Source organism: Lutjanus erythropterus, chromosome 13, assembly GCF_056507025.1.
Source record: "Lutjanus erythropterus isolate fLutEry1 chromosome 13, fLutEry1.hap2, whole genome shotgun sequence".
NCBI lineage: Eukaryota > Metazoa > Chordata > Actinopteri > Lutjaniformes > Lutjanidae > Lutjanus > Lutjanus erythropterus.
This window is the reverse complement of record NC_139329.1, coordinates 8,581,131-8,608,852: the sequence shown is the minus strand read 5'-3', so window position 1 is coordinate 8,608,852 and position 27,722 is coordinate 8,581,131. Positions and strand designations below refer to the sequence as shown.

Below are 27,722 nucleotides of genomic sequence, written 5' to 3'. Positions count from 1 at the left end.
GATTATGTTTAGCCACTGTGTAGTCTTCAAGTCATCACTTGACTGAGGCATTACACCTGCTCACCCAGCAGTAACTTCCTCCTCTGATGGCTCCAGATTCACCTGAGCTTCATCAGCTCACTCAGATGATCTGTAAAACATGGCACATTCAGCGTTACTTGTAAAACAAGTACAATATTATACTTTAAGTAAAACTACTGAAAAGGGATGTACAACAATTACCAGCTGAAATCGGCCTGTCCAGCTGTATCAGTCTATGTTGTTATTGATGTACAGTAGTGTATCAGTAATATGTGATTTGACAGATTGCATTTAATTTGAATTCTTAGGCAAATTCACTATTTAAAAAAAAGCATATTATATATAGTATATTTGTGAAGTTTTTTTGACGGACTTCATTCCACCATCAAACATAATTAGAGTTAAACATTTTTATTAATTACAAGATACAAATCTGCACCCAGCTAAATATGATGCAAACATATTAAAAACAACTTTACTCTAATCAATGTGTGTGGTGGTACTAGTACACACGTACAGTATATACTACATATATATAGTGAATATTGTCCACAAGTCCCTTGCATATTTTTACAGTTAATATATTCAAGTGTACTTAACTTCATATATATATATATATATATATATATATATATATATATATGGTAGCTCTGCTGGTCTGAAGAGAGCCGGTTGGAGCCTCTGTTCTGACTGGAGGTCAGCTGTTTGTTGTTGTCCCCTGACCCAAGACTGCTGTGGATGTCAACAGCTTTGGGCTCTGGTAACACTTTGTTTTGTAACATTCCTCTCTCTGATTTTGAGTCAGAGAAGGTGTCAGGAAAGTATCTGCACCTGCATCATTCAGGCCTCCTTCTCCAGTGTTAATAGACTGGAAATGGGCCAAATTAAATTTAAAGTGTAGGACACATTAAATTGTTTTTTCCCCCAAATACAACCACTATTTATGTTCTGTTATTGATCTTCTTTTTTGAAAATTAAATTTTGCCCTTGTTCAAAGTCAAATGCTTTGTTGCTTTTCTCTAGAGCAGAATAAATTAATAGGCTATTAGAAGGTAAAAACTTTGAAGGTAATAGGAGTAATAAAAAAAACTGATATCCTACACAGACTATAAACTAGCAGCTAATATTCTGTACTTCAGTTTAATACTGTACAAAAATAAAAATGCATTAAAATCAGTGTAATCACTGACACATCCCAGACTCTGATAATCCCCCTATTCGTCCACCCCCCAAACACTTTGCATTTATCATATTGAAAATATTTTAATTTTGTGTCTTTTTTATGAAAACAAATTTTATAATAACATTAATATATAGTTTTTTTTTATAGCAGTTTTTGGAAGATGACATTTTTGTCCTCTGGTATGAATTTAAATATACCTCATCAATAGGGACAGAGGACTCACATACCTTCCCCCTGACCCTATAATATTATGTTAACATAAAGTAAAAAAACACCTGACTCAGAACACATCCCTGCAAAGAACTGTACAGCTCTTTCATTTAATAAGTCATATTGTACATATTGTTTATTATCATATTTCTACATTAGTTATAGTTTTTTCTCTATCTATGCCTCTTGACTTGGAGTACTGACATGCATCATTATTGTGCTATTTACTGTTATGCACCAATATACAGAGGCAAATCACTTATTCTTTGTTAAACTAGTTGTAAGAGGCATTGAAGCATTGTTATTATATTTTTTACCATTTTCATTTTTTTTTAGGCTGTGTGCATTTGATGTTTTTGATCAGTGAATGTGCTCCTTGAGTAATATGAATGCGATTATATCCTTGGAGTCATTTTTCACCAGCAGATGGCACACTGAATACAGAAAACATAGGCTTAGTGTCGCAGGTTGACTGCCGTTAAGTGGCATCATATGTTTCCTCCTCAAGTCGTCCTGCAGGGTTTTTCTGGAAGGAACCTGGAAGAAATGTCCAGTGCAAACAGACCATATTTCCAGAAATAAGTAAAGCAATACCTGGTGACTGATCACATGCTCTTTTTCTTGATGTGATGTGCAGTTAATTTTTAGACCGGACATCAAATATATACAGTGTACATATATTTAGGTTTAAAACACCAGGGATGCTTAGAGTAATACCACAAAAAAAATATAAAAAATAAAAATGCACACATGATGCCAGGTTTATGGAAGGATAAAAGAACAGATCTTCTGACTTCATGACATGTTGCCTTTCCTGACTCTTTGTAAAGTGTATTTATTTATTTATTTATTTATTTAACACATCACTGGTTTAACCAGTAAGTGCACGTGGACTCACGTCACACCACCAACTGTTCATAAACATGGCACAGTTTTCTAATACTAAAGAGGGTGAGGACAGTTTGCAATAATGTGACGATTCGATGTACTTTCGAAATGATTCAAAATAGGTTATGCAAATGTTCAGAGGGGATGAAAAACCTCTCGGTTCCGCAAATTAGTGAGAAATGTTGACTGTAAACAAAACTATATTTGTTTAGGCTACAAAAGTACATTTAAATGCTGTTGGTGAACAGAAATCCATATTTATCATTTTTTAAACGTCTAAACACAAACTGTTGCGGTTGATATTGCTTTGTGGTGTTTTAAATGCTATGCCGCGCTTATTATTGATGCATAAAAAACAAAAATAAACAACAAAACAAATATTTTTAAAATTTCTACATAAAAAAATATTTTAATTGCTTATTTCTCTTTATCTATGATACAGAAGGCGCACAATGCAGGAAGAAAACAGAGCAACATATCACATATAATCAGTATATACTATGTGTATATATTTTTTGTAATTACAACGTGTTGCGACAGATTAGAAATCGTCTGTAGTTTGTGTCCGATAGTCTGTAAAGGCACCGTCGGGTTTGTTTTGGTCCTGTGGGGTTGTGTCCGAGCCAACCAATCAGCGAAGAGAAGGGGCGCGGACGTGCCATGTGACCCCACCCTCCCCGTAAATCGGCGCGTCCCTCATACTTTATTCATTCCCTGCCAAGGACCGTCTCGTCGCAGATTGTCTCCGCTGTCTGACTCGTCAACACCAGTGGAACGACACCTCGCATTTAACCAACGAATAATAAAGAAATAGACACAAACTCACAACAGACTGTCCTTAGTACAGAATCTGCTGAGAGAAAAGAAATTTGTCACCGAATAACCGAAATAAATAATCCTGCGTCACAGACCTGAGGGTGCAAATCGGAGGGGCGTCCAGCTCAGAATATTTACGTTTTATTTCTTTTTTCCTGAAAAAGACAAAATGAAAACGAAATTCATCAACGGGGTTTCTTCCTCCCCCTCCATGTCGCTGGGTTTGTTGGTGACAGAAAACGCCCTGCAGGTCCAGCCCGATACCGAGGAGGACTGTAAGGAGCTGGTCCGGCTCGACCAGCCCGATCTGGACACCCGGCAGAAGGCTTATCTATGGTGCCGAGAGTTCCTCCATGGAGCCTGGAAGAGCCTGTCTGAGGAAGATTTCCACATCACCATCATAAGGTACAGTGTGTTCATTCGCCAGTTTGATGGAAATGGGCCCAGATGGTTGAAACTAGACTGTTAAGCTGCTGTGATACCGCCCAGTCTCATGATGTAAACTCTTAAAGTGTAGCATATAAGGTTATTTAGGATTAAGTATATTATTTAGTTATGTGCTTGAGCTGAAAAGACTGTAATGATGATGTCATCATCAGACAAATCCTGGAGCTGCTCGGGCTGTTACTGACATTTATATTGATGAACCGGAATATTACCAGTTAATTTGTATGAAAGTCATTTTATACCCCTAAATCTCTTCAAGACCCTTTAGAGACAGACCATAAAAGACTGTTAATGTGTGAACTCCCCCAAACTGATTCCCGATAGACAAAATAGGCCTAAACTAAAATCTTGATTTTTTTTTTTCTCTAATGAAGGGTGACATTTGACTGCTTTTTTAATTTGTGTCTTAACGTTTTAAAAACATGAGTATAGTGTTAAGTTATTTCTGTTTTTTGGTTCTTTTCTGACTTTACCCTTAAATATAGTGTTATGATAGTGGGAGGCCAATAATGGTGGAAACCTAAAGTTGTTTTAGTTCTAAAGCTGTTATTGATTAATCATCAACTGATTAATTGCCATGAATAATTTGACTTATTAAATCTCTTCAGCTCTCCTCGTAAAAACTGCTGTTTTAATTCTTAAGAAATTCTCGATTGTACTGGTTACAGTACAACATGCCAAAAAGGTGAGACTTTAGATCTAAGTTTGACTAAGTAATTTCCACTTTATAGTTTTTTTTTTAAATACTTAGCTTCAAAAGTATAGCCTAATAAAGAGAGATTCAACAGTTATATTAAAATTAAAGAAGCCCTTTTGAAGAGCTAATAAAGAAGAACATCAGGAAGTTGATAAAACAGAGGTTCCTACATGTACTAATGAGTCGTATTCATTGTCTGTCTGTCCATTTGTCATCCAGGGGTGGTCTGAGCAACAAGCTCTTCCTGTGCAGCCTCCCCGACAGCCTGGACACTGTTGGGGACGAGCCGAGGAGCATCCTGCTGCGCCTCTATGGGGCCATCCTGCAGGTGGGAACCACATCTATCATCACTGTTGTTTGACATGCAGCTCAACGCTGGTGTGCTACTGTACAAATAGAGAGAAAAAAATAAGCCAAACTCTTCACATGGATGAACCTGAGAAACTAGTTCTCCTCAGTTGTGTGTAGTTATTAGTCCGTAGCTGCTTTTAATGAAGAGAAGTGCTATACAGGCAGCACACACAAACAACAGCAGACATGTAAATATCATGCACTGATAGGAATGTTTGACTTATTCCCCTTTATCACAGAGGTGACTCATGTAACTGGGGTCAAAGGTCCTTCCACAGCTTGAGTTGATAATCACAGAAATCAGACAAACGATAATACATACAACTGTGTGATGTCACAGTGCCACCACCAGAGGTTGTTGTGTGTGCGTCTGCAGGTCATATGCTTATGTTAGTGTATGCATGCATGTGCAGTTATGCCTTCACGCGTGTATGTGTGTGTACGTATGTGTGTGTGCGTGTTAGCCATTGTTGTACATGGTGATGTACCCCCATGGCTGTACATGCATGTGTTCTTTGCCGTAGGCTTCCCAAAGGAGCGTGCCTTGGGCACTCTTGTTCCCAGGTGAACCCACCCAAAAACACGGTACAGTATGAGATCCCTGAAATCTCAGCCTAATGCAAAGACGTAAAACATACTCATGTAGCACAACCCTGGCCGACAAAGCTGGGAAGATACAGTATGGAGGGAAAACAGAGTGCTGAAACACCTCTCCTGTCTGTCTCTTTTCTTCTCTAAATCCTTGCCTTGTCATTTTAAATTATTAAGAAGTCAGCTGAATTTTTTCGAACGAGCCTACAAACAGATGAGCTGGAGGATTTATCTTCGGCTCACTCAGCCGAAAAAAAACAAAACAGCAAGAGGAAAAGTCTTTCGCGAGTATGCAGTTTGGCTTGTTGCTTCACAGTTTGCGCAAAAGCAGATAGATAATGTATTTGTTTACAACCCGACAGTGGTTGCAGTAAACAAAGAGATAGAGCCTTTTTATCTCATAACATGATGTGGCTGGTGCGTCCAGAGTTCAAGATCCCAGCGGCAGTACCATTCTGCCGTCCTACTATGTAATGGAACTACCTCAATGATAACTGCTTAATCACCATCACACACAGCAGAAGATTGATTCGACTTGCAAGTATTGAGTGACAGGAGTTCAAGGACTTCAAAACATTTGCTCAAGATTTCTGACAACAGCCTATCCTAATCTTGTTCTTGCGTTTCATCGTTTGCGGCGTTGTTTTTAGCACGTGATGTTTGTTCCAGCCTGCTGTGATAAGGCAGCCAAAATGAAGACGCAGTAAGATGGGTCGCTCTCTTGCCGCTTTCTCAGCCTTAAAATTTGTCATTTGCAGCCATTAAGTGATTCATTTCCATGTACGCATTAACCCAAGACCTGCATTAAGTATTAACTAAAGTCTGTGTAATCGCTAATGGCCATATAAGCGGTTAGCTTTTATTGCGAGGGATGTCAGGGAGAGCAAAAGCACCGTGTCCTTCACCAAGGTAACTCTGCCAGGACAGAGACGCCTCTCAGGAATTAGTGATGTCTAATCAAAAAGCTAATATGATTAAGGAACTCAGATGTCATTGTCAGAGTGCACAGCTACTAATGATTAAACAAAGCCGAACTGCGCTGAAGACATCGTTTCTCAGCAATGAAGATATGCCAGCAGCATGTTGGATGATGAGTAGATTCGCCAAATAAATCTGGATATTTTTAGCCCCAGCTCTAATGTGTAATCCACAGTAAAATGCAACATCCATCAGCAGCTGGGTAATGTAGTTTTCCCTCTCCTCCTCAGAGATCTCTTCTGCTATATCTATACTATCTCTATCTCTGCTCTGTCTTTCTGGCTGTTGTGGTAAATAGGCAGTCAGTCTGACCAATCCTCTGCACTTCATGTCCAAAAGACTTGGTGTGTTTGAACTCATACTGTACTGTCTGCACTGCAGGCGTGGCTAGGTTGTGATGTTGACACACATGGACGGCTTCACATGTATTCATGGATAGTTCTTTCCTTCTTCTTTTGTTGATAGATGTCCTGTAATAAAGGGGATTCCCGACAGTCAAACAAAGAAAATCACTTTCAAGTAAGTAACTGATGATGGTGCCACCATACAGCATGTTTCTCTGCCCAGAGTGTCACCCAGTGTCCATCCAGTCATCAACACTCACCATCTCATTCCCAGATGTCTGAAAACAATCTTCTGTTTCCCTAAATTCTCCTCTTACTCATGTTGACCTCTCTGTCGGGACGGGGTTTCATTCTGATCTGCCTGAGTCTTCTCCTGAGGCACCAGTTGTTTCAGGGAAATCGGAGTAGGCTGAATCTTTGTAACCCTGTGGGTTTTTGAACTCAAGTTCAGAATCGATTTAACACCTGTCTACCCTTACTAATCCCTGGCACAGCATAACTGTAAAAACTAACTATAGAAATGCTACAGTCACTGATTTTATTCAGTGGATGCAGCTTATACATTAAACAAACCAGATTAAAATACTCTTATTTTGGCTTATATTCAACTGCAGAGTTCAACTGAGGAAATTCTTTTTGGAGCACAAGACAGTATGTGCCAAAAAGAAAAAATGTCAGAGCAGCAATGTACAGTACATTCAGAGAGTCACTGCTGGCGGTCTGAAGCGCTGCCAAACAACATACTCAGTGACCTAGAAATTCCTTTACCCTGCATCACATCATGTGATCACGACCCTTGACCCACACAGTACCAGACTGAATCACAACTGCCTGTCATGTGATCGAGGTGAGGTCATCAGCCTAGTTAGCTGTCATTACCACTTATCACACACCTCTGTAGCTTTCCTTCCCTCTAATCCAGCCTTCTGTTAGCAGCGAGGCTAATGCAGAAATGACCCTGTGTCAGTGTCTCAGGATAACCTCGCCTCGAACCACCCTCTTTAACAATTGTGTCTGGTGAACGTAAATCCTGCTTGGATTATACAGGATGACTAATAATCCCTGTGAGGATATCTCAACGCGTCACAGCAGAATTGTACATAGCACACATGTCAGATACACTGTAGCTGCAAACACACAGTGTATGAAAGCAAATGCTAAATGTACTTACTAGTGCAGATGTGCAACAACAAAAATATACAATCATAGTGCAGAATATAAATCTTGTAAAAATTCAAATAATGGCCTCAACTACAGATAGAATCATGCTTTTAATTAAACAAGCTTATAAAAGTGACATGCCTTCATTTCTATTGTCAACACTTGTTCCATGCTTAACTGCTGCCATGATGAAGTCAGGATAATGTGCATCTCCACACCATGAATGCCATCAGTACAACATGTCAACATGTCATACTCACCACTAGGGCTGCAACGTACAATTATTTGCATTATTGATTCTTCGTTAATTGATGAGTTGCTTTGCCTAGAAAATATCAGAAATAACAAAAAAGCCCTTCATGGTTCTTCGGAGCTCAAGGTCCTTTAAGTCTTGTTTTATTTGACCAACAGCCCAAAAGGCAAAAATATTATGTTTAGAATGATATATAAACAGAAAAAGGCAGCAAGGCCTCACATTGGAGAAGCTGGAACAAGCTGGAGCAATGTTTGGATTTTTTTTGATAGAGAAGTCATTCAATCAATTATCAAAAGAATCGACAATTACTTTTAATCGACTGACTAATCAGTTCATTGACGAATCGTTTCAGCTCTGTTCACAACTCTGCTGCTCTGAGTTTTTATTTTCTGACAGAAACAATATTTTCAACCATTAATTATTCCCACATGCCACCATTTCGCAATTGTGATTGCTTTTAAGCTGCCGTCCCTGAAACGTCATGTACAGATGTTTCACATTAAGAGCCTTCCAGTTACTGAAAGAGAATAAATCCCTTCTCTCTTAAGTTTGAACATCTGCAGGACGCGCTGAGAATCATTGACAGTAATGTAATAGGTTTAGAAAAAATGGAAAAGTAGAAGTAATAAGTAAGTAATTGGAATTTTTTAAAGAGCAAGTTCATAGCAGCAGAGGGATGAGTGTAACTGTTATTTGAATACAGGCTGTTATTTGAGAACATATGGTTAAATTACCTACAAATATAAATAATTTACTACTATTTTGTGGTTGGTTGGTGTTACACAGTCCATGTAAACACCAGTAGAACTAGACCATTAAATTGAAAAACTCTAAAATACATTGTACGTATCCTAATTACTAGTTACTATTGGCTGAAGTGGTTTTAAGAGTAATAGTATGTCTCTGCTGATGGTGGGAGCATGTTATATAACAGTACATATTTATTCAGATCCTTATCACTGTCCTTTGACATGAATTTCCTTCTGCGGACAGATGAATGGAACAAATTCGTCACACCGGTTCTGTTCAGTTCAGATGGAGTTGGCCGGTCTGTGCTTAATAATCTATGCCCTTACTGGCTTATTGACACACAGAGCAGAACAGATAAGTATTGAGGTTAAAGCAGCAGCTGGCTGAAGTGCACAGTGCACCTGCTGCAGCGCTCCAATGCCAGCCGCTAAATATCTCAGAGCCGAGTAGCAGCTCAGATCAGTATAACAATTCAGACTCGTAATGTAATCAAATATCCAGAGAAACCATGATCCCTGAGCCCGCATCAGCTGTCAGACTGTATGTGATATAGAGGTTAAAATGACAGAAACAGTGGGACCTCCTGTTGATTCAAAAAGGATATTCAGATTTATTAAAGGAAATATCTGTTTCCTGTCCATAAACAGGACACAGAGGGAGGGTGGTGTTTGTTAGGAATGCTGAAATTTGGCTGTGTCTGAATGGTGAGCTGGTTTGACCTGTGCGACATGTTGAAAATTCACTTTTGAATGGGAGAGTGAGCCAAATAAAACATACCGCTGAAACAAACACTGGCATTTAAAATAGGTCAGAGGAAATTAAACAGAGGTTGATGGAGGACTGCAAGGGCTGTCGGACAGTCAATATTGGACTGCCAGAGTCACTGTGCGTGATATGTTACAGCCTATAAACAACTGGACAGAATGACCCGGTGATTACACATAAGGGGTATATGAATCAAGAATATTACTTTAAAGCCTCAACAAATTTTCTCAACATTTTACTGCGGGTGACATGAACACAGTATTTTCAGCCCTGGTTAAAATAATTTTAGTACCTCAGATGTAGGGCTGGGTATCGTTCAAAAATTTTCAATACTGTTACTGATAGTGATGGCTTGACTTTGATTCTATTCCTGATCGAATGACAAGGCATTTTTTGATACTCGTTAGTATTAAGGCAATTTGGTCTGTGCCATAAAAGTACTGAAGTTTGGTACCCAGCCCTTATCACATGAGAGTTCTGTATTTCATTTTTTTCCCCGTCTGCCTTCCTGGTTTAACAAGCTAAATTAGAAAAACATGATATTATGTCATGTCTTGTGCATCAGTCAGAATATAGCAATGTTCTAATCAGAATCCAGTGGCACTTGGAAGGTTATGTGGTCACTGTCAATGAAATCTGATCACACTACACCCAACCTTTCAGCCATTTTCCATATTTGTGTAGGTGCACTACAAATAAGCACAGTCAACACTGTTATCACGGGCAAACTAAATAAAAGTCATCTCAGCCCTTTCCTCAAATAACCAGAATGAAATGGCTTTGTAAAGGGAATTGCCGACCATGACTTAATGCCATGATCCGAACCCTGACTATCAACTTGGCATGAAGCAAATGTAGGTTAGAACAAGCTAACTGAAACACTTCATATACATGAAGTTATTCCTTATGAGGGCTGGATGCTGCAGATCTGGGTCAGTACAGCTAGCAAGATTATATACTCGCTGAGTCACTGAAACATTGTCAGAGGAGTGATACATCCTCTAAGCCAGCCCTGGAGGAGTTTGAGTCTTTGCTCTGCTTTACGTGCAGGCTGCCAGCTGGCTTGTTGTCAGGCAGTATGTGTGTCAAGATGATTATGGTAATGTGGATAATTCACATCGGGGATTTGAAACTGCATGTGATCAGCATTTTGCAGATAAGGCATTACATAACGATGGGGCCCCGGGAATGAAGCAGAATGTGCTGCACACTATTCAGGAGACATTTTTTATTTGTTCAAGATGTTCAAGCAGGGTTCGAAATAGAGGGGAGCTTGATTTCCCAGAAGGAGACATGAGCTCCCCAGAAAGCCTCATTTGAGAAACTTGAGCTCTAAAATATCTGAATTTTTGGTACCACTTTTTTATTTCTGCATGAATTTATATTTTATTGTACACAGTTGCGTTTAGGTTCCTGAAATAAGTCATAGACTTATGGTAAAGCACTTGCCAATGTCCATGCTTATTTGGGATCATTTATGTCATTTGTGGCTATCCATGCACACTCGCCATACGTTACACACCGTATATTGTCTTTCTTATTGTTTCTCAGTGGAGAGTGATTTTTTTAAAAAATGCAGTGCTTTATAATTTTTCCCTTTCTTTGTTGTCCCAAGTTAAATATTCTCTCTATGCACTGAAATGTACCCCTACAATCCTGTTCATGTGTGCATGTGCATGTGCACAGTACTCTCCCTCCCCCAACCCCTGAAAGCTGCCACAAAAGCCATGGTGTAATTTGAATCATGTTTAAGCATTTCTGAATTCTTCACTGTGTCTTTGTATTTTTATGTAGCTACAAAAAAGGGCTTGTGCAGTGTGGTCATTTGCTTCAAAAACTGTTGATGCAAAAAAGATTAAAAATTGCTTGACTTTTCCAAGTTGGAAAATTCCATGGCTTCTTCTTGCTAAAAGGTTCACATATCTGTAAAATGGAATATAAGTTTGTTTTCAGAAGACAGAACTCCATTCTCAATGCTTTTCTCTCAACATCAATTAATTTATTATACAATCAACAACAAATTAATCAGTGACTATTCTATAATATAATCAAGTAATTGGAAGTCATTGAAGAGCAAAAAATGCTTATTTTTCTCAGATGACAGTAAACTTAATATTTTTGGGGTTTGGACTTTTGGCCAGGCAAAACAAGCAACTTGATGATACTGCCTTGGTTTTAAGGAAATTATGTGATTGACATTTTCACCATTTTCTGACATAAAATAATCAGCAGATTAAACCAAAAGGAAAATGAGTATTAGTTGCAGCAGTTTTCTCAAATGCTTTCAGAGACAACTGGCTAGTTTCTGCCAGCTGTGGTCAGCTGGTTGATGGCTGTCTCAGTGGAATGGACTTCACCTTCATAACCTGTTTGACAACATTGTTCCCTCACAAAGATTTGTCAGATATCTACCCAAAATTCTTGTTTTTATCAACTTCCAAATTTCCAACTCTATCTCAAAAACAGATACTAGTGTCTCCTCACTGGTTCAGTACTGAGCTTCTCTGCAGGTGGTGCAGCAGACTTTTGTTTTGAGAAGTATTCCTGCAGCATGGTTCAAAATAATGTGTAACATCTAAGAGGCCACACTGCAGGAAACGTTGTTTCCTTTGAGCAGGCTTCCTGCTGGATGGTCAGTTTAGAGCACATGCCTTGGCAAGTAGCCAAAGTCCCCAGTGTTGCGATCCAAATCTCTTTTCTCTGCAGCGATTTATCTGGAGGTTATTCACTTGAGAGGATTAAGATAGCAATATGTGAAACTGGTATCTATTGCAGCTATTTAGGGTTTGATTGAAATGCAGCAGAGTACAACGTTAAGTAAACAAGTAAATAGGTGATAACCCTGATGACATCACTATGACACCACCGTGGTTGTTTCATCTCAGGATTGGTAAAGCTCCTCCAAGCAAAGACATAACACAACTGCTTCAAGAGGCCGAAAAATGAGTGGATTTGCTAGCTAGCTCCTTGCAAGCCCGCTAGCTACATGATAGCATTCATAGTTTGAATTTAACTGACAAGTGTTCATTTACTCAACTCAGCCAGTTAACCTATTTTTGTCTTTGCTGAATCTATGTCCTCAAGAGATGCTATTATAAGTACAGCTTCACTAATGGGAATTTCAGTGTAATAAATCACTTGTAGAATGACCTGTTCACTTTGGTATTTGCCTTGTTCTGTGTAGTTAGAGTTAGTTGTTAGTTTCTCTCCTGTGAAGGCTGTTTGGCAAGAAGCCCGCTCTTCTGTTGTCTCCACACAGTGGACTGACTGGAGCAGAATCAAGTGGGTGCGAAGCCAGCACACAGCTGTAGTCTTTCAGGACTTGTGTTTGTGTTGGTCTAAGATAAGGTCTCCCAGTTATTCTTGAGCCCCCATTGGGCTCCAGGCTACGTGTGTTGGTGTGTGAGTTTTGTGTGTTTCTAAGATAAAAGAAGAGAAACAAGGCCGTCTTGTCTGCTTCAGCAGCTTCAACAGTGCCTGGTGTTCTGAGTGGGCCAACTCTTCCTGGAACTTTTAATCTACCTCTTGTGCTCTCCTCAACGCTCTGACAGGCAAACCCAACGGCATTTCTCTTCATTCAACTCCTTCACTCTTCTTCACCACCTCCTTTCTCAGACGTGCAACTTTTCATGTTGGACCGTGGATAGTCTGCCTACTTACAAACCTGGGAAATTTACATGATTCTCCCACAAGGTTCAAACCTGAATGCAGAGCAGTCACATTTTTATTTTTCCTCCAGGAAGTTGCAATGTTACTGTTGCACACAGTTAACGCAATTTCAACCAATCCCTGTTGAAATCTGCACAACCTCATTGTAGCTTCCCGGAAGTTCCACCAATCCTAGCCGTCCCCCACACAAATGTCATACATGTAGGCTACATTGGACTTGCTCAGTGTTTTTTTGTATTCAGTTTTTTTTATTTTGTCACGGGTACTCGCAAATGTTTGCCATTGTTGCTGACATTTAAGGATGCCGTGTGCACTTTAATTTTTTTCATGATTTGGGTCTCGCTTCTTTGTGGAAGCTGCACTTCTTCATTTACAAATAAAGCATATTTTGTTAAAATGTTTGTTATCCTGAGCCATTTTGGTCAGGCTACTTACTCTAAACAGAACGTAGTTTTATGCACAACAAGTTGACTTTGATTTTTAATGAATTTAATGAAAAATTCATTGGAAAAAACAGCTAAATATTGCACCATGCATCACCATTTTGTAGAAAGGCTGCAACAATCCCAAAAATAGCCTGTGAATTGTGGATGTTCAACAGCATGCGAGCTGTAAAACAGGAAGTAAATTTATGAGCCTTTTAAAAACTTATTTTTAAGTTTATTTGAAAGGGATCACATATAATAAACATGAACTTCAACACTTGAAATCTGATACATTATATAGCAATATGCCAAAAAGCATACAACAGGCATTTTAAAATACTCTTCACTATGTACATAGTGATAAGATGCATACAGTATTTACAGAACAGTTTGATTAGTTAATAACGTTTCATAAAATTTAAATTAATGATTACATTCTTGATTCATCTTTAACCACTTTTGTAGATAAGATGTCATCTTGTCAAACTGATACTGATACATTGATACCTTTTATATCTGGCATTGTAGCTTCTTCTCTGTACAGTAGTTTGCGTTGACAGTGGCGGAGTCCTAAAGGGGCTGAAAATGTGTCTCGATCCAGACATCACTCTAACTTTCATGTTTTCTTCACTGTGACCAGGAAAAGCTCTTTGCCTAATTTCTCATTCTCTTCTTACTGTGTTTTACAGCTCTGATGCATAGTGGTGGTGGTGTGGACTGATCTCATACTTTAAATTTCAGGCTGGTAATTCTCTTGCTCTTGTGTGTTTTCAGGGGGCGGAGGCCATGGTGCTGGAGAGTGTGATGTTTGCCATTCTGGCAGAGAGGGAGCTGGGACCTAAACTCTACGGTATTTTTCCTCAGGGCCGACTGGAGCAGTACGTTCCTGTAAGTCACCATGTTCATATGCACGTGTTTATTTGTATGTACTAGGAATCACCTAACTATTTTTTTTACACTTCTACATAGTTACGTGAAAGAACAATACAAGAGAAATGTAGTAGAAGTATATTAGACTTGTATTAAAATTATTTGTACCATGAATGAATGAATCTGAAAACTTTTTATGGACCGCCTGGCAGAGTGCCACAGATCCCCTATTTAAGAACCGCCGACTAGTCATTTTTAAACAGGGTGGACAAAATAATAGGAACAACCTATGATCTCCATGATAAATTGAATCATTGTGAAATGCATGATGTTAAGTTTTTGTTGAGACTGACAGTGGTGTTGATTCAAAAAAGAGTCTGAGTCTGAGTAGTGAATTCTGGCATCGATTGTCTGGTCATGTTTGTAATCCTCTTTACTGACAAGATTCTTGGGCCATCTCTGTAGCACCACAGTGCTTCATTCTTTATCATGGTATGTTGTGGCTCATTTTAAGTTTCAATAATGTTTTGATTAATTGCCCTAATTTGCAGATTTGCTGTTATGTTTGGAAATAGAATTTGGGTTTTGCGTGTTGTGGCAAGGGTTAATGTGAAGCATTGACCTCTGTGAAATGAATGATGCAACGTGATGTTGGTACGTAGTGTACTGTTCAATGATGCATCATGGATTGATGTTCAGAGAGAATTAAATAAACCATAAAACATCTGTTCTTCTGTAGCTTAACTGCGCTGGGTTACATAATTCATTTTGCACAAAATCAGAAAATCATTTTGACCTCAGCTGACTTCCTGTGGCTAACATTACACTGTAACAGACCAGCCGCAAGTCATTCAAACTGATTCATGTTGTCTTATTTGAACAAGATGTGTGTATTGCAAGAAAGTGAACACCCTTATTACTTATCCAAAAGCACTTTCAGAAAAAAAACACCACTTGTTCTTATATCAAGGCTGAAGTCCAGGAAATCTCTAAACTCCTGTAAACAGGGAGGGTACTGTAAAACATTAATACTGGGATATCATGTGGGACATCATAACATCAGTGAACTGGCTCACATTCATCAGCCAAGCTGGTCTGAGTTGCATCTCTATATTTTTTAGTGTTTTATTTTAGGTAGAATTCAAGTAAAGACTAGAATTGATAAAATAATGATTGATTTCAAATACCCTGTCAACAGAGCCGTAAACTGGACACGTGTGAGTTAAGCGACCCCAGCATCTCAGAGGAGGTTGCAGAGAAGATGGCCAAGTTTCATGGTATGAGGATGCCCTTCAACAAGGAGCCAAAGTGGCTGTTTGGAACCATGGAGAAGTAAGTCATTTAAGTCTTATCTTGTCTCATCCTGCCCTATCCCATCCTGACCTGCTCTACTCTGCCCCACTGTCTTGTCTTCAGGGATATTCTCAAGCCCATTCAGGCTAATACTTATTCAGCATGCAAGTCTTCATGAAATGAGGTTTGAAATGAGCGGCAGAGATGAAAGACCGAACAGATTTGAACCTGCAAGTCTGACACTGATTGCTTATCTTATTAAGTATGAAGTGGCAGGTGGCTTATCATGATGCTCTTCCGTTTGAATTATATTCAGGTTTATTTGTTAGGTGTTTATGAGGTATGCATTGCACAATGTTTGTCAGGGTGTGATGATAAAGTCCACTGCCCTGCTCCAGTGATCTTCTGGAGCAGGGCTGTTCTGGTTTATCACTTCCCGGATTATGTGTTTAAAACATTACTCATCTGTCCTAATGTGACCGATTTAGGAAATTTCCATGGCAAAAAAGAATGAGGATTCAGAGATCAGAAATCTAATATGTAGCATTAGTTTATCAGGAATTTGACTGTAGTTTTTCGCCAGAACTGATAAAAACAAGATTCCCTATAATCTGAATTATGTAATATAATGTCAAGTGAAAGCTGTTTTAATTATTCACTAAGGGTTTTTCCTTTTCCTTTTTTCCTTGTGAGAGAATTGGAACAGAAGCTTACTCTTTGCACCCACAGGCAGATCAGACCAGTATTTGGGTTGTGGGTGTGTTAAATTCCTCTGCAGAGAGTGTTTTATCTCTGTCTGATGATACGGCCTTGAAGTTTAGTAGGCCAACAACAAGTGGACCCAGGCTGTCAACAACTTTCAAAATACTTGAAAAAGAAAAAGAAAAGTTCAATATGTCATAGCTAATTAGAACATAGAACTAATTACTCTAAAGCAAACACACTATTAACAACAGGATATGATGTAGGGAAATGATGAAACACAGCAGTATAAGTAGAAATTCAGAAAATTAGTGAGTTAGTTTTTTTTTCCGACCCAAGCAACGTATATACTGACTACACAGGTTGCTGTACTTAGCTAGCAGTGTATGCCATGTAATGTTCGCCTCTTACTTATTCAGAAGCTAGATGTTTTCTTCTGGTTTTTGTCCTTTTCTCCTTGTTTATATAGTGAAGCATTTTGGGATAGATTTACACCATTATGTTGCATTATGCCGCGTTACGTTGGGTGAAGAGACAAAAATGGCGGCAGATAAAAATACCAAATCTCTATGGAACTTTCTCAAGTTAATCCAGGAAGAAAACATAAATGCCGTTTTTCCATCAATATGTAAAATACTTTTTCACCATTTAAGTTTTGAGTGGTGCTCTTTAATCATTACATCATCTCGCTGCGCTCTCTTCTTCTACAATTGTATAAATGGCACCTGACTGGAGCATTAGTGCCACCTCCTGCTTATGACCACCTCCTAATATTTTACAGTAATATGGAAACATGCATGAATTCATATTTTCTTTAGCTGATTCACTTCAAATTTGTGCTACATTTGGATGAGAACTAAACGTAAAAATTTGGTTTGGAAATTTGAGATTTTGTTTAGCACGTGTGGGAATCATATCCATCACACTGTTTGTCAGAAACCTTGTGAGCACTGACACATCCGAGAATCACTTTTCATAACCTTGTGAGCGGTGATGCGTCTACACAGAGACTGAGTCACACTGAGGTCCCTGAATGCTGCCTGTTGTCCCTGAGATGACTTAAGTGATTTACTCATCATCATATTGTAAACATGCAAGAGAGCAGAAACTTCTTTTACACAAGTCTCACCTCTGGCTACACGGTCACACCTGTAATCATAATAATAGATATGATGTGATCATGATGCAAGATGAAGAAACTGATACATGACAAATACATGAATAAATAACTAGCGAGGTGCTTGATAAGTTTTACAAGCAGCATCCCTATTCGTTTAAAATCTGTGGAAAATCTGTTGGTGGTTTCTGCAGAATTGTGCAACCACAGATTCCATGTAGGCCCGCTGATAAAAATAGTGAATAAAAACTTCTTTAAAAAAAAAAAAAATTAGTTCTTGAGAAAACGAAAGTATAGTTGAATGATACATCCGTCTTTTTTTGTTAGTTTTTGTTCCTCTTCTCTGCACCTGCACACTTTTGTTCCTCTTCACAGCACACACACACACACACACACACACACACACACACACACACACACACACACACACACACACACACACTCAATGTTCACATACAGAGACACAACTGTGAGCAATCATATTCCTTTATTAGGACACTGCTACTACTACTGCTGTTATCACTCCTATAATTACTATTGGTAAAACTAATATTTGGTTGTAATAAAACATTTTTATTAGATATTTTGTCGTTAGTTCCAGTGAGGTCATCATCACCTCATTCATTCAATGATTGTTAAGCTGTAGCATCATGCTTATCAGTGAGTCAGGTTGACATTAAAACATTTTTAACCCTAACACTCACATCACTTCATCGTGTGTCACCTTGCTTTATCAGATAAGACACAAGTGTTTTTGAGGGAAAGGATGGAGTAATTAAATATGTGTGTGATACTCCCAACAGGTACCTGAACCAAGTCATGAGACTGAACTTCACCAGAGAGTCTCACCTGCGTAAATTCAACCGCCTGCTCAGCTACAACCTCCCACAGGAGATGGATATGCTCAAGTATGTTCCTGCATGCATACACACACACACACACACACACACACACACTGGTTCAGGGTGGAAAGTTTCCAAACATGGTGTTATGCAACAGAATGTGCAGAATGTGTAGGTCCTGTGACGGTGTTTTGAGAGCCCAGAAAAGCCTCAGATTATCCTGTGAGCAATACATTTTGAGTAAACACGTTCAAAACAAACACTGTTTTAAGTTATATCACAAAGTTCAGACCTGCTCATGTTTTAAACATGTAGAGATAAAAAAGAGTAAAGAAGAGGCGGGAAACGAAATGGCAAAACTCTGGCATTTGTTCAACAGGCAGATGTTCAAACATTAGGCCCACACCCTATTACATAACACACCTTAAACTGTATGTAACAGTGAGCTCAAGGGATGCAAACTTTGTGTGTATTTTTTCCTTAACTGATTGTTGCATACATTAACAATCAATAATCATTAATAATATACAAACACACATCTTTTTCTCAGTCCAAGTTTTGTTTAAACAGTTTGTAGGCATGAAAATTTACTTGAAAGATTAACAATAGTTGACTATTATTATTCTGTAGATCCACTAACCGATTAGTCGACTACTCATTACAATTCTAGACCAAACTAAATTGTGAGAAAACTTGAAGAGAAAAAGAAATGATAATAAATAATGCTAATAAATTTCTTAATTGGTTAAATTCTTAATGGAGATTATGATTATTAATGAATTAATTATTATGAATGATTAATTTTTAACATCCCTAGTCAGGTCATTATAATTCATGCAGGAATTAGAGGACTATAGTCTTCTAGTCCTTAGCTCTGTGAATGTTAACCACACTGCCAGGTAAAGGGATCGAACCACTTGTTTTTGTTGGAAGCCATTACTGTAATCTGAAGAGAACCACCATCTGTTGTCTCTTAAGAACTTCGCCTTCCAGTAACATTGTTCTTAAATTGTTGCCTTAGTTTTATTGAGTTTCTGCCTGGGGATACCTACTTTGAGGCTCAAATGTTTTTGTGTGTTGAATAATGAAATGAAACAGAGATGAACCATTATTTGTAATTTCCACATTGTTATTTTGTGGTTTCATGCTAATGTATCTGAATTACTCATCAGTTTATTTTGAAGCAGGAGCTCCTAAAACCCTCCTGATTGATCACGTTCTACCTTTTTGTGTGTGTTCAGGTCTCTGCTGGAGTCCACCCACTCTCCTGTCGTGTTCTGCCACAACGACTGTCAAGAAGGTAAAACATATAGACACTAGTGGCCCCTTTACGCTGTACATTTGCTTTTCTCTTACACAAAAAACGTTTTTGTGCGTGTTGCCTGCAGGAAACATCCTGCTGCTGAAGGGACGCCAGAGCTCAGACAAACAGAAACTGATGCTCATCGACTTTGAGTACAGCAGCTACAATTACAGGTAAGTTAGCAACACAGATTTCAATGAAGTGATCCTTTGCACAAGTATTGTGTGTGTATCCAAAGCCTGATACATCTCATTCCTCTGTGTCATAGAGCTCTATTGTTGTCTAAAACTGGGTCACATGTTTTGAGTAAATTACAAATACAGTTTCCTGTCACTGAAAACTCTCATTGTATTGTAGTCCCCAACAAATTCACTGTTTATTCCTGTTTAAGTAAAGATTGCAAAAAAATGACAGTGCCCAGATGTTTTAGTAAATTACTTCTGATTAAAGATTAATATTCGTACATCTATAACCCCTTTTTAAAGATGTCACCGTTGTGAAACCATTGTTAGCTTTGGTACTTTCATGGAATTCGTTGAAGTCAACATTAATATAGAATATTTCCTACTTTATTCCTTAACACTTTTAAAAAAAACATCAAGGGGACATTTTTGATTGTTTCCATCTTTTAAAAAAGTTTATTTTACCTTCCTATTACATAATGTATTTGCATATCAACACTAAATCTGTAGATTTCTTCTAGATTTTAAAATCATTTTAGTGTGACAGTAGTGTGTTTAGTGTCTGCAAAGTATTTATCATCTCTGTCAAATATATCAAGGTGACAACAAAAGGAATGTAAGGAAGATGTAAGTATTTAAGTAAACTGATGTATCCTGTTGGTCAATACAGGACGGAGAACAAGCAGCTAAAGGGAAATGGAAAAAATGGAAAATGTTTAAATTAATCTTGAGTTGTAAAATATCCCTGAACCCCTCTGAACAGTTTATTTTGGTGATATGTGATAATATGAGAAAAATTAAACTAGAAGACAAAAGGAAGAAAGTTCACAGTCAATTTTGGTGTTGTTCCCCAAAGGCATCCTTTAGTTAGTGAGTTATTTTCTGCAGAAAATACACAGTGCTGTTATCAGACAGATTAAACTGAGACTCTGTTTTCATGCAGTAAAATGAAGGGATATTTTTTGTCCTGTTGGCATTTCCCTTCTAGTTTGCACAACACATTTTATATAAACAAAAATCTCTTTTGGGGCCAGCTCTGTTGCAACCATTTTTCCCCGTCAGAGAAGTGTGTGTCGAGTCTGAACTCGTGTGTGCTGTAGAGCAGAGTCAAAGGTGTTTTCAAGACTCTGCTCTCAGTATTTTTGTAGCTTCCAACTGAATCGCCATGGTTTGAAGTTTAGTTTCTCTCCTCTGTTGCCGACTGTACTTTCAGGAAGGTAGAACTCATGCAAGTCGAGTTAGTGGTGGTCAAAACCCAACATTTCCTTAATAATAAAATATTTTAAACAATAAAATAACAGGGGCTACAGCTGCTTTACTCGAGATAAGCGGATCATCAGTTATACTGGGCAGGGCTGTCGTAATGGAGATCCCGTTGTGCTTGGCTGACATGCCGAGTCAAACCAGGTCAAGCCAAGCCAGCACATATGCATGGAAAAGGGGTATAGGATCCCTTGGATCTCAGCTTCCATCAGCAGCCTGAAATTTAAGGCTTAGTTCTAACACCTCCACCTTAACCTTGAATAATGTAGGGCTTCATAATTTGAGTGAATCAAATGGTTTAATCCTCAGAACCGTAAGTAGTTTCTAGTCGTTTTTTTCCTCCTGTCACATATTTATTCATTGTGGGCTTCTCACCATGGAAACAACACAAGCGTGGCTGGAACTCAAAGATGTCTTTTATTTAGTACGGCACAGTGAGAATGCCATAGATCTCTAAAAGGGCAAGTTGAATTTCTTTAATAATTTACTACACAAAAATTGAAAAATAAGAATCTGTATATGCAACACTTTTCTCACAAGTGTGACCAATATTAAAAAAGTGATCCACCAAGCAGTGTGTGATCTGGCAGTTCTGATAAATCTCCCTCAGCTGAAATTGCTGCGTCACCGTCCTGCATCCTCTTGTCAGTTCTTTGCCTACCAAGCAACCTTGGTTATGCATTGGAAAGAGACGGCGGAGGGCGTGGAGGGGGGCTGATACTGAGGCTGATACTGTGAAAGAGAGACAGAGTAACCCAGATATTGACCCAGAAAGAAAGCAAATTCTGAGGGAAAACAAGAGGAAAAAGAAGGCAGCCTGGCTTGTATCTGTGTTCCATTAGTATTTCCTTCGAGTAGTCATCAGTTATGGCCACCTCCCCTTTTAAAATATTTATCGAAGCTGTTATGTAACCAGAATTTGGCAAGCCAATGAGGACTCACAGGATAGAGGCGTTGGAAAGACCTTATCCAGGCCTGTCATTGTTACTAATGGAGAAGAAGGTGCAGTGGATTTCCACTGCAGCTGTGCACAAAGGACTGGGAACTTACTAGAATAAAATGGTAAAGAATCATGGGATTGTACATCTGAGGGAGTGCATATTTTTATCACTTCTGAGCGATTTCAGATATTGTTGTCAAATTCCCGGGTGTGTGAATTCCTGGCTGGCTCATTTATGGGAAACAGTGTAGAACACACTGGCCTTGGCTCATCTCTCCCACACACAGACAGAAACACTCCCACCCCGCTGCAGCTGCCTGCAGCGTGGCCCCTTTAAGTCTCCTCATATGTTGCATGGCAAACACGTGAGCCTTGGGCAACAAATGACCCACTGCACATACATACCAAACATGTGAGCACATGTGCTGTCATGTATGTCCAGGAAGAACACGCCCACAAAGGGAAAAGCATGCTGTGGATTTTTTTCCCTCCGTTTCCTGGATTTGGAAGCAGAAGGGGATGAGTCTGGTTTACAGCCTCCCTCAGAGCAGTAGGAGATTTCATGTTGAATGCATTTCCCAGCTCCTTATAACAGTGTGGGAGTCAACATGCAAGTGCTGGAAGGGAAGGAGAACATAGACCTACAGTCCATTTGTTCTGGTCTGAATGACAGATTGAGTTCCATAAATTTCTTGAACAGTTCCTACTGGTGAAAGATAAAAACTGGCTTTTAGTTGAAACTAGCTTTTAAGAGAAAGAGACAGACCTTAATTCTCTTGCTGTATGATTACATTTCCATCTTAGTTTTAGCCACTCCAGCAGCATGGCTGTAGAGATGGAAATGCTGACTCCTTTGGTCCAGACCAGGGGTCTGCAAAGTCCGACAACATGGGCCCCCTTGGAATCCTCCCAGTTTTCTTTCAGATTCTCATGTGTTGTAATTTGCCACTCTGCCTTTTGCTGCAAGTGGAAAACACTTTGTCCACATGCTTACCATTATTTAGCCAATTTTTAAATGCTGTTTGTAATTGCTTATTTATTTTAATACTTGGTAATATTATTTTATTTGCTGATTAATCTTTAGTGTACAAATGTCACAGTTGCCCATGTCAAGATACCATATATACCATATATAATTATATACAATTTGATCTGATAAATGACTTTGGTGTTTAATCAATTATCATAATAGGCTCTGATTAATTTCTACCAATTCGAAAACAGTTTTGGCAAAACTACCTCACTGCAAGTACATATTGTTTTGCAACATTCCACAAAACAGCAGTGAACCAATATTTGGTTTCACCCAAAAAACACAGGGCAGTTGGCGAACAAAAGGCTTCAGGGCAGGTTTGGAAAAGTAGTGAGTAAACCTTCCTGAAACAACAAACAAGATCTCACAACCGCCTGAACAAACAAAACCAGGTTGAGACAAGGCAGGGTGTCCAAGACACGGTCATAACTAAGCAGCTAACCAACTAACCAGTCCACTCTCCAGACGACAATACCGTTCAAGTTTTCCAAACACCTCTGATAAATACTACAGGATGTCAGAAATTATTTATACATATAACTCATCTCTGATTGTTTCTCTGTTAATCTTGCAGGGGATTCGATATTGGCAACCATTTCTGTGAATGGATGTACGACTACAACTGTGATGTATTTCCTTTCTATAAAGTCAATGCTCAGGACTATCCCTCAAAGGCTCAGCAGGTGTGTGTAATATGCTAAAATACTAATGTCTTATTTATTTGGGTTTTACTTGTTGACCGCTGACTGGTGTGAACTTACCGTGTCTCTGTGCAGCTCCACTTCATTGAAAGCTACCTGCGTGAGTCTGACCCAGGCTTTGACAACCTGAGTGAAGAGGACCAAATGAAAGTGAAGGAGCAGTTTTATGTGGAGGTCAACAGGTGAGCTCAGATAAAGGGCACTGTGTAAACTGACACAACGTGACACCGTAACAGACAATACAACAGAAATGCAAAAAAGGATACAACATATTGACCATGGGTTTGTGAATGTAGGTTCTCCCTGGCATCCCACTTCTTCTGGGGTCTGTGGTCCATCATCCAGGCCCGGCTCTCCACCATCAAGTTTGGATACCTGGTGAGTAAAAGTTTCATTACTTTCATGGTTTGTATGTTTGAATGAGAAAAGAAAACATATACTCAAAGAGAGCTAGTAGACAGCTAGTAAGATATAAGCAGCATTGTCCCGTCGGGTATTTGTTGTGTAAAGAACAGGTCGGAGTAGGTCAGGTCATGTCAGTCTGACAAGATATCAGGCTGTCTCTGTCTCTCTGGGTGACACAGTTCATCTCTATTGCATCATACTTATAGTTGAGAAGTATTGAAAAATACTAATTTTGGACAAAACAACATTTTCAGGACTTTAGTGCTTGCATAAGATAAATGGGCAATACTTTATTTGAAGGATATGACACTGCTGTGATCACAGTATGATACCTGAGTTGACAGTTATGACAACTTGACAATTAACAAGGCAGCAATATCTTTTCATGACAGCTTGACATTAACCAAGATACACAACCTGGTTATGTTGTCTTGGTTAATGTCAAGTTGTTATAACGAAGAAATCTCAAGCAATGTAAATGTTTCATTAACAATTACACATTTGACCAAATGACACTTAATGACAACAGTTATTAACATTCAACAGCTCCTTTATGTTCATTTCAGGTGCTACAAATAAAGAAAATTGTAAGAAATAATCATCACAATGTATTAGAATCTGACAGATAGTGGATTTTTGGAGCTAATGCTGATAGCAGTATTAGGGAGCAAAAATTGTCTAATAACAGTGTCAAAATTCTTTATACAGAATATGATATATGAAATATAGAATATATACATAAACACGCCTCAAAAGTGGCAGAATATGTTAGGTTTTATGATAATCTTTATTGTCCATAATTATGTTGTTAAAAAACATTTTGTAATAGATATAAATACTGTGTATTTGACTGTGTTGTAGGAGTACGCCCTGGCCAGATTTGATGCCTACTTCCAGCAGAAGAAGATCTGGGCTGTCTAATGATGCAAGATGATTAGATGAATTGACAACGCATTCAGCCAAACGGCAGGAGGAAGAGGAGTACGGGCTGATAAAGACTCCACGATCCACGCTTTACTTTTGCTCCCTGCCTCCAGGGGATATACTGTCAGTGTTGTGTTGACCAAAGCCAAAACTTGATCCCGCGGCAAGGTGCTTAAAAGTACACAGTCCATTGCAGCTCGGAGTTTACACTGCGTAACTCCCTGAGAGCTAAAAAGATATATAAAAAAAAAACATCTACTTGTACTAACCTTCATCTCTGGTAAGAACTGCTGTCTGCTTCTGCCTTATTCGAACCATATCACTAACACCAGGGTTACGTCTTGAGCTGGAGAAGGGTTGATTTAGGTTACAGCTAGATTGGAAATGTTAACATTGCATCAATGTTTATGTATTGATCATTCCCTTATGGAAATGCTCTGTTGGAAAAATGTGAACTTCTCTTGGTAGATTTCTGCTCACAGAAGCAGCCAGTTGCTAACTATGTATATTATATATAGATCTCAATGTGCCAGTAACCTGGCCCTATCTGTTACTGATGGGCTGACTCGTATTCTGGTGGAATCATGACTTGATCGACAGGTCAGATGGATGTCTACACTTCTAGATATTACACACTTGAGCTTTTTTGGATGACTTTTTTTTTGACATTATCTTCAGGCAACGGTGAAAATAGTTATGTTGTATTTTCAGATATGTGAAAGTTGAGGCTCTTTTTTCTGGGCGGCTGGTTAAACTCCACCAAATCAAAATCAAAGACATCAGTGTTAAGATATTTCTATAACAGTTAGGTCCTTTTCTTTGTGGCTTCCTCACTAATAATGCAGTTACACTGATTAGCTGTGAATTTGTTCAAACTGTTAAACAGATGTTTGATGGGTTTATTGTTTTGTTATGGGTCACTGTGATAATATGAGGGGTATTAATATTTGCATCGCCTGATTTAGCCCAAAAGGACATTCCAGCTATGCTTTGTAAGCCTGGGGAATTGTTGCTAACGTCTCTATCGGACATTACGGAGCTAACTGACCATATTTTTGTCTTTTTTTTACTTTTATATATTATAATTAGATTGAAGAAAACGTCACACAGTACACATGACGAGGGCTCCTTATTGTGGTAACGGATTCTTTGGTGATGTCACTGGTTTTTTGGTGCAAGTGCCTACTGCCAAGTTGCCTCATCATCGTATCCAGAATCCAGAATAATGACACAGGGGTCACAACATACTGTGCAGCATAGAATACTTATTTAAATAAGTTGTAGCTTGACCATGACTCTGTTAAAGGGGCATTTAGTAAAATATGACTTTTACTGTCTCAATCAGTGAACAAGACCACTCTCTGCTACCAGGAGCTGAGTCATTGATGTGTTTCACCCTGTCAAACCCCACACATTGTCTGCTCTAACATGGGAAGACTTAATGCACATTTAACAAAGGAATTCAGCACTGGAGCAGTGAAGCACTGTGCCCTGTATGCTTCAGGTTTACCTCACAGGTTCTCCTTCCAGGCTTTCTCCTATGCAGTGTGTTATTCGTTGTATGCCTGTTAAAACCGAGTGATGCTACTACTAATTCGTCCTTTTGTCTCTCATCCGAACATCGTGAGACCAGCTCAATTCTACCTCACCCCATCAAGTCATTACAAGTTCACTCAGCACTCAAGAATTATGTACACTACTGTACACAGACACGCAAATTCACCATCTGCTTTTAAATGAGACCTCGATATCCTGCTTGGTGGTATGGTATGATTAGCATTCCACTTTCCACCAGTGGCCAAAAAGCTAGTTTCTCAGCTCACCAACACAGTAGCAGAGCCTCTGGAACTTAATTAGAAATGCTAACACTAAAAGCAAACTTTCCATGCTAGATATTTTCACATTTCCCATATTGGAAGGGTGCAATTGATCTTTTGCTAAACCCATCTCCTCAGTTACTGTTGCTACACCTGTCAAGCTTTCGAATCTCGCACATTTATGCCGTTTACAATGAAAGTTTCTTTTGTTCTTCTGTTTGAAGCAGGAGCTTTTTTTCTCCTTTGTTTTAAATGGTGTGTTTGAGGAATGTGACACCTCACTGGGTCATGTTACTGGAGTTGGAATGCAAACTTTCCCAAATCCATCAAAAAGGACAGAGCCACTAACATTAGCCTAGCATCCAAGTCCAGCTTTCACCTATTACGACAGTGCTACACAGTGAATGTGCTAGTTGAAGGAGGCTCAGTTAACAGTATAAATTAGGTACTAAGTTAATTAGCTGCTAACATGCTAACAATTTATGTTTACATGAGAGAAGACACTATATCATGTATTCCTAACAATTTCCCCCATGTGTTTTGAAAAGGCTAAGAGGAACACTCATTCTTAAACTCTTAGTATTACTCTTACTCCAACCGTATGCACACATCATGTGGAGAAAATCCAAAGCTTGACAGGGCTGCTGTGACTAGTTAAAGTTACACAATCCCGCTTGAAAACACTTTGTTTGACCCTTGTGTGCCGCTCATTGTGAAATTCATAGTTTCTGTGTAAATAGATGCAGCTTAAAAACACACATCGCGCTGTACTGTGTGT

At 38.8% G+C, this 27,722-nt stretch overlaps 1 protein-coding gene across 4 annotated transcripts; it reads left to right on the top strand.

Moving 5' to 3' along the window:
- The first annotated feature begins 3,155 nt into the window (after nt 1-3,155).
- chka (choline kinase alpha) lies at nt 3,156-25,867 on the top strand. 4 transcript variants are annotated; one of them, XM_084733469.1, is made up of 13 exons: nt 3,384-3,523; nt 4,482-4,590; nt 5,138-5,198; nt 6,648-6,701; nt 14,327-14,440; nt 15,621-15,754; nt 18,338-18,442; nt 19,618-19,676; nt 19,765-19,852; nt 23,672-23,780; nt 23,874-23,980; nt 24,095-24,176; nt 25,065-25,867. In XM_084733469.1, the coding sequence occupies exons 2-13, from the start codon at nt 4,574-4,576 to the stop codon at nt 25,122-25,124; spliced, it is 990 nt and encodes a 329-aa protein (XP_084589595.1). In that variant the 5' UTR covers nt 3,384-3,523; nt 4,482-4,573; the 3' UTR covers nt 25,125-25,867. The 4 variants fall into 4 exon arrangements, with proteins under 4 accessions (XP_084589592.1, XP_084589593.1, XP_084589595.1 ...); XM_084733466.1 differs by lacking the exon at nt 5,138-5,198 and having other exon boundaries at nt 3,156-3,523; XM_084733467.1 differs by lacking the exons at nt 5,138-5,198; nt 6,648-6,701 and having other exon boundaries at nt 3,156-3,523.
- Nucleotides 25,868-27,722: the final 1,855 nt, after the last annotated feature.

Excerpts from the sequence above, each read along its gene's own strand:
- chka (XM_084733466.1), top strand. The coding sequence starts at position 3,288 with ATGAAAACGAAATTCATCAACGGGGTTTCTTCCTCCCCCTCCATGTCG. Across the intron at positions 4,591-6,647 it reads TCTATGGGGCCATCCTGCAG|ATGTCCTGTAATAAAGGGGA; the intron begins GTGGGAACCACA and ends TTTTGTTGATAG. Across the intron at positions 23,981-24,094 it reads TTTTATGTGGAGGTCAACAG|GTTCTCCCTGGCATCCCACT; the intron begins GTGAGCTCAGAT and ends TTGTGAATGTAG.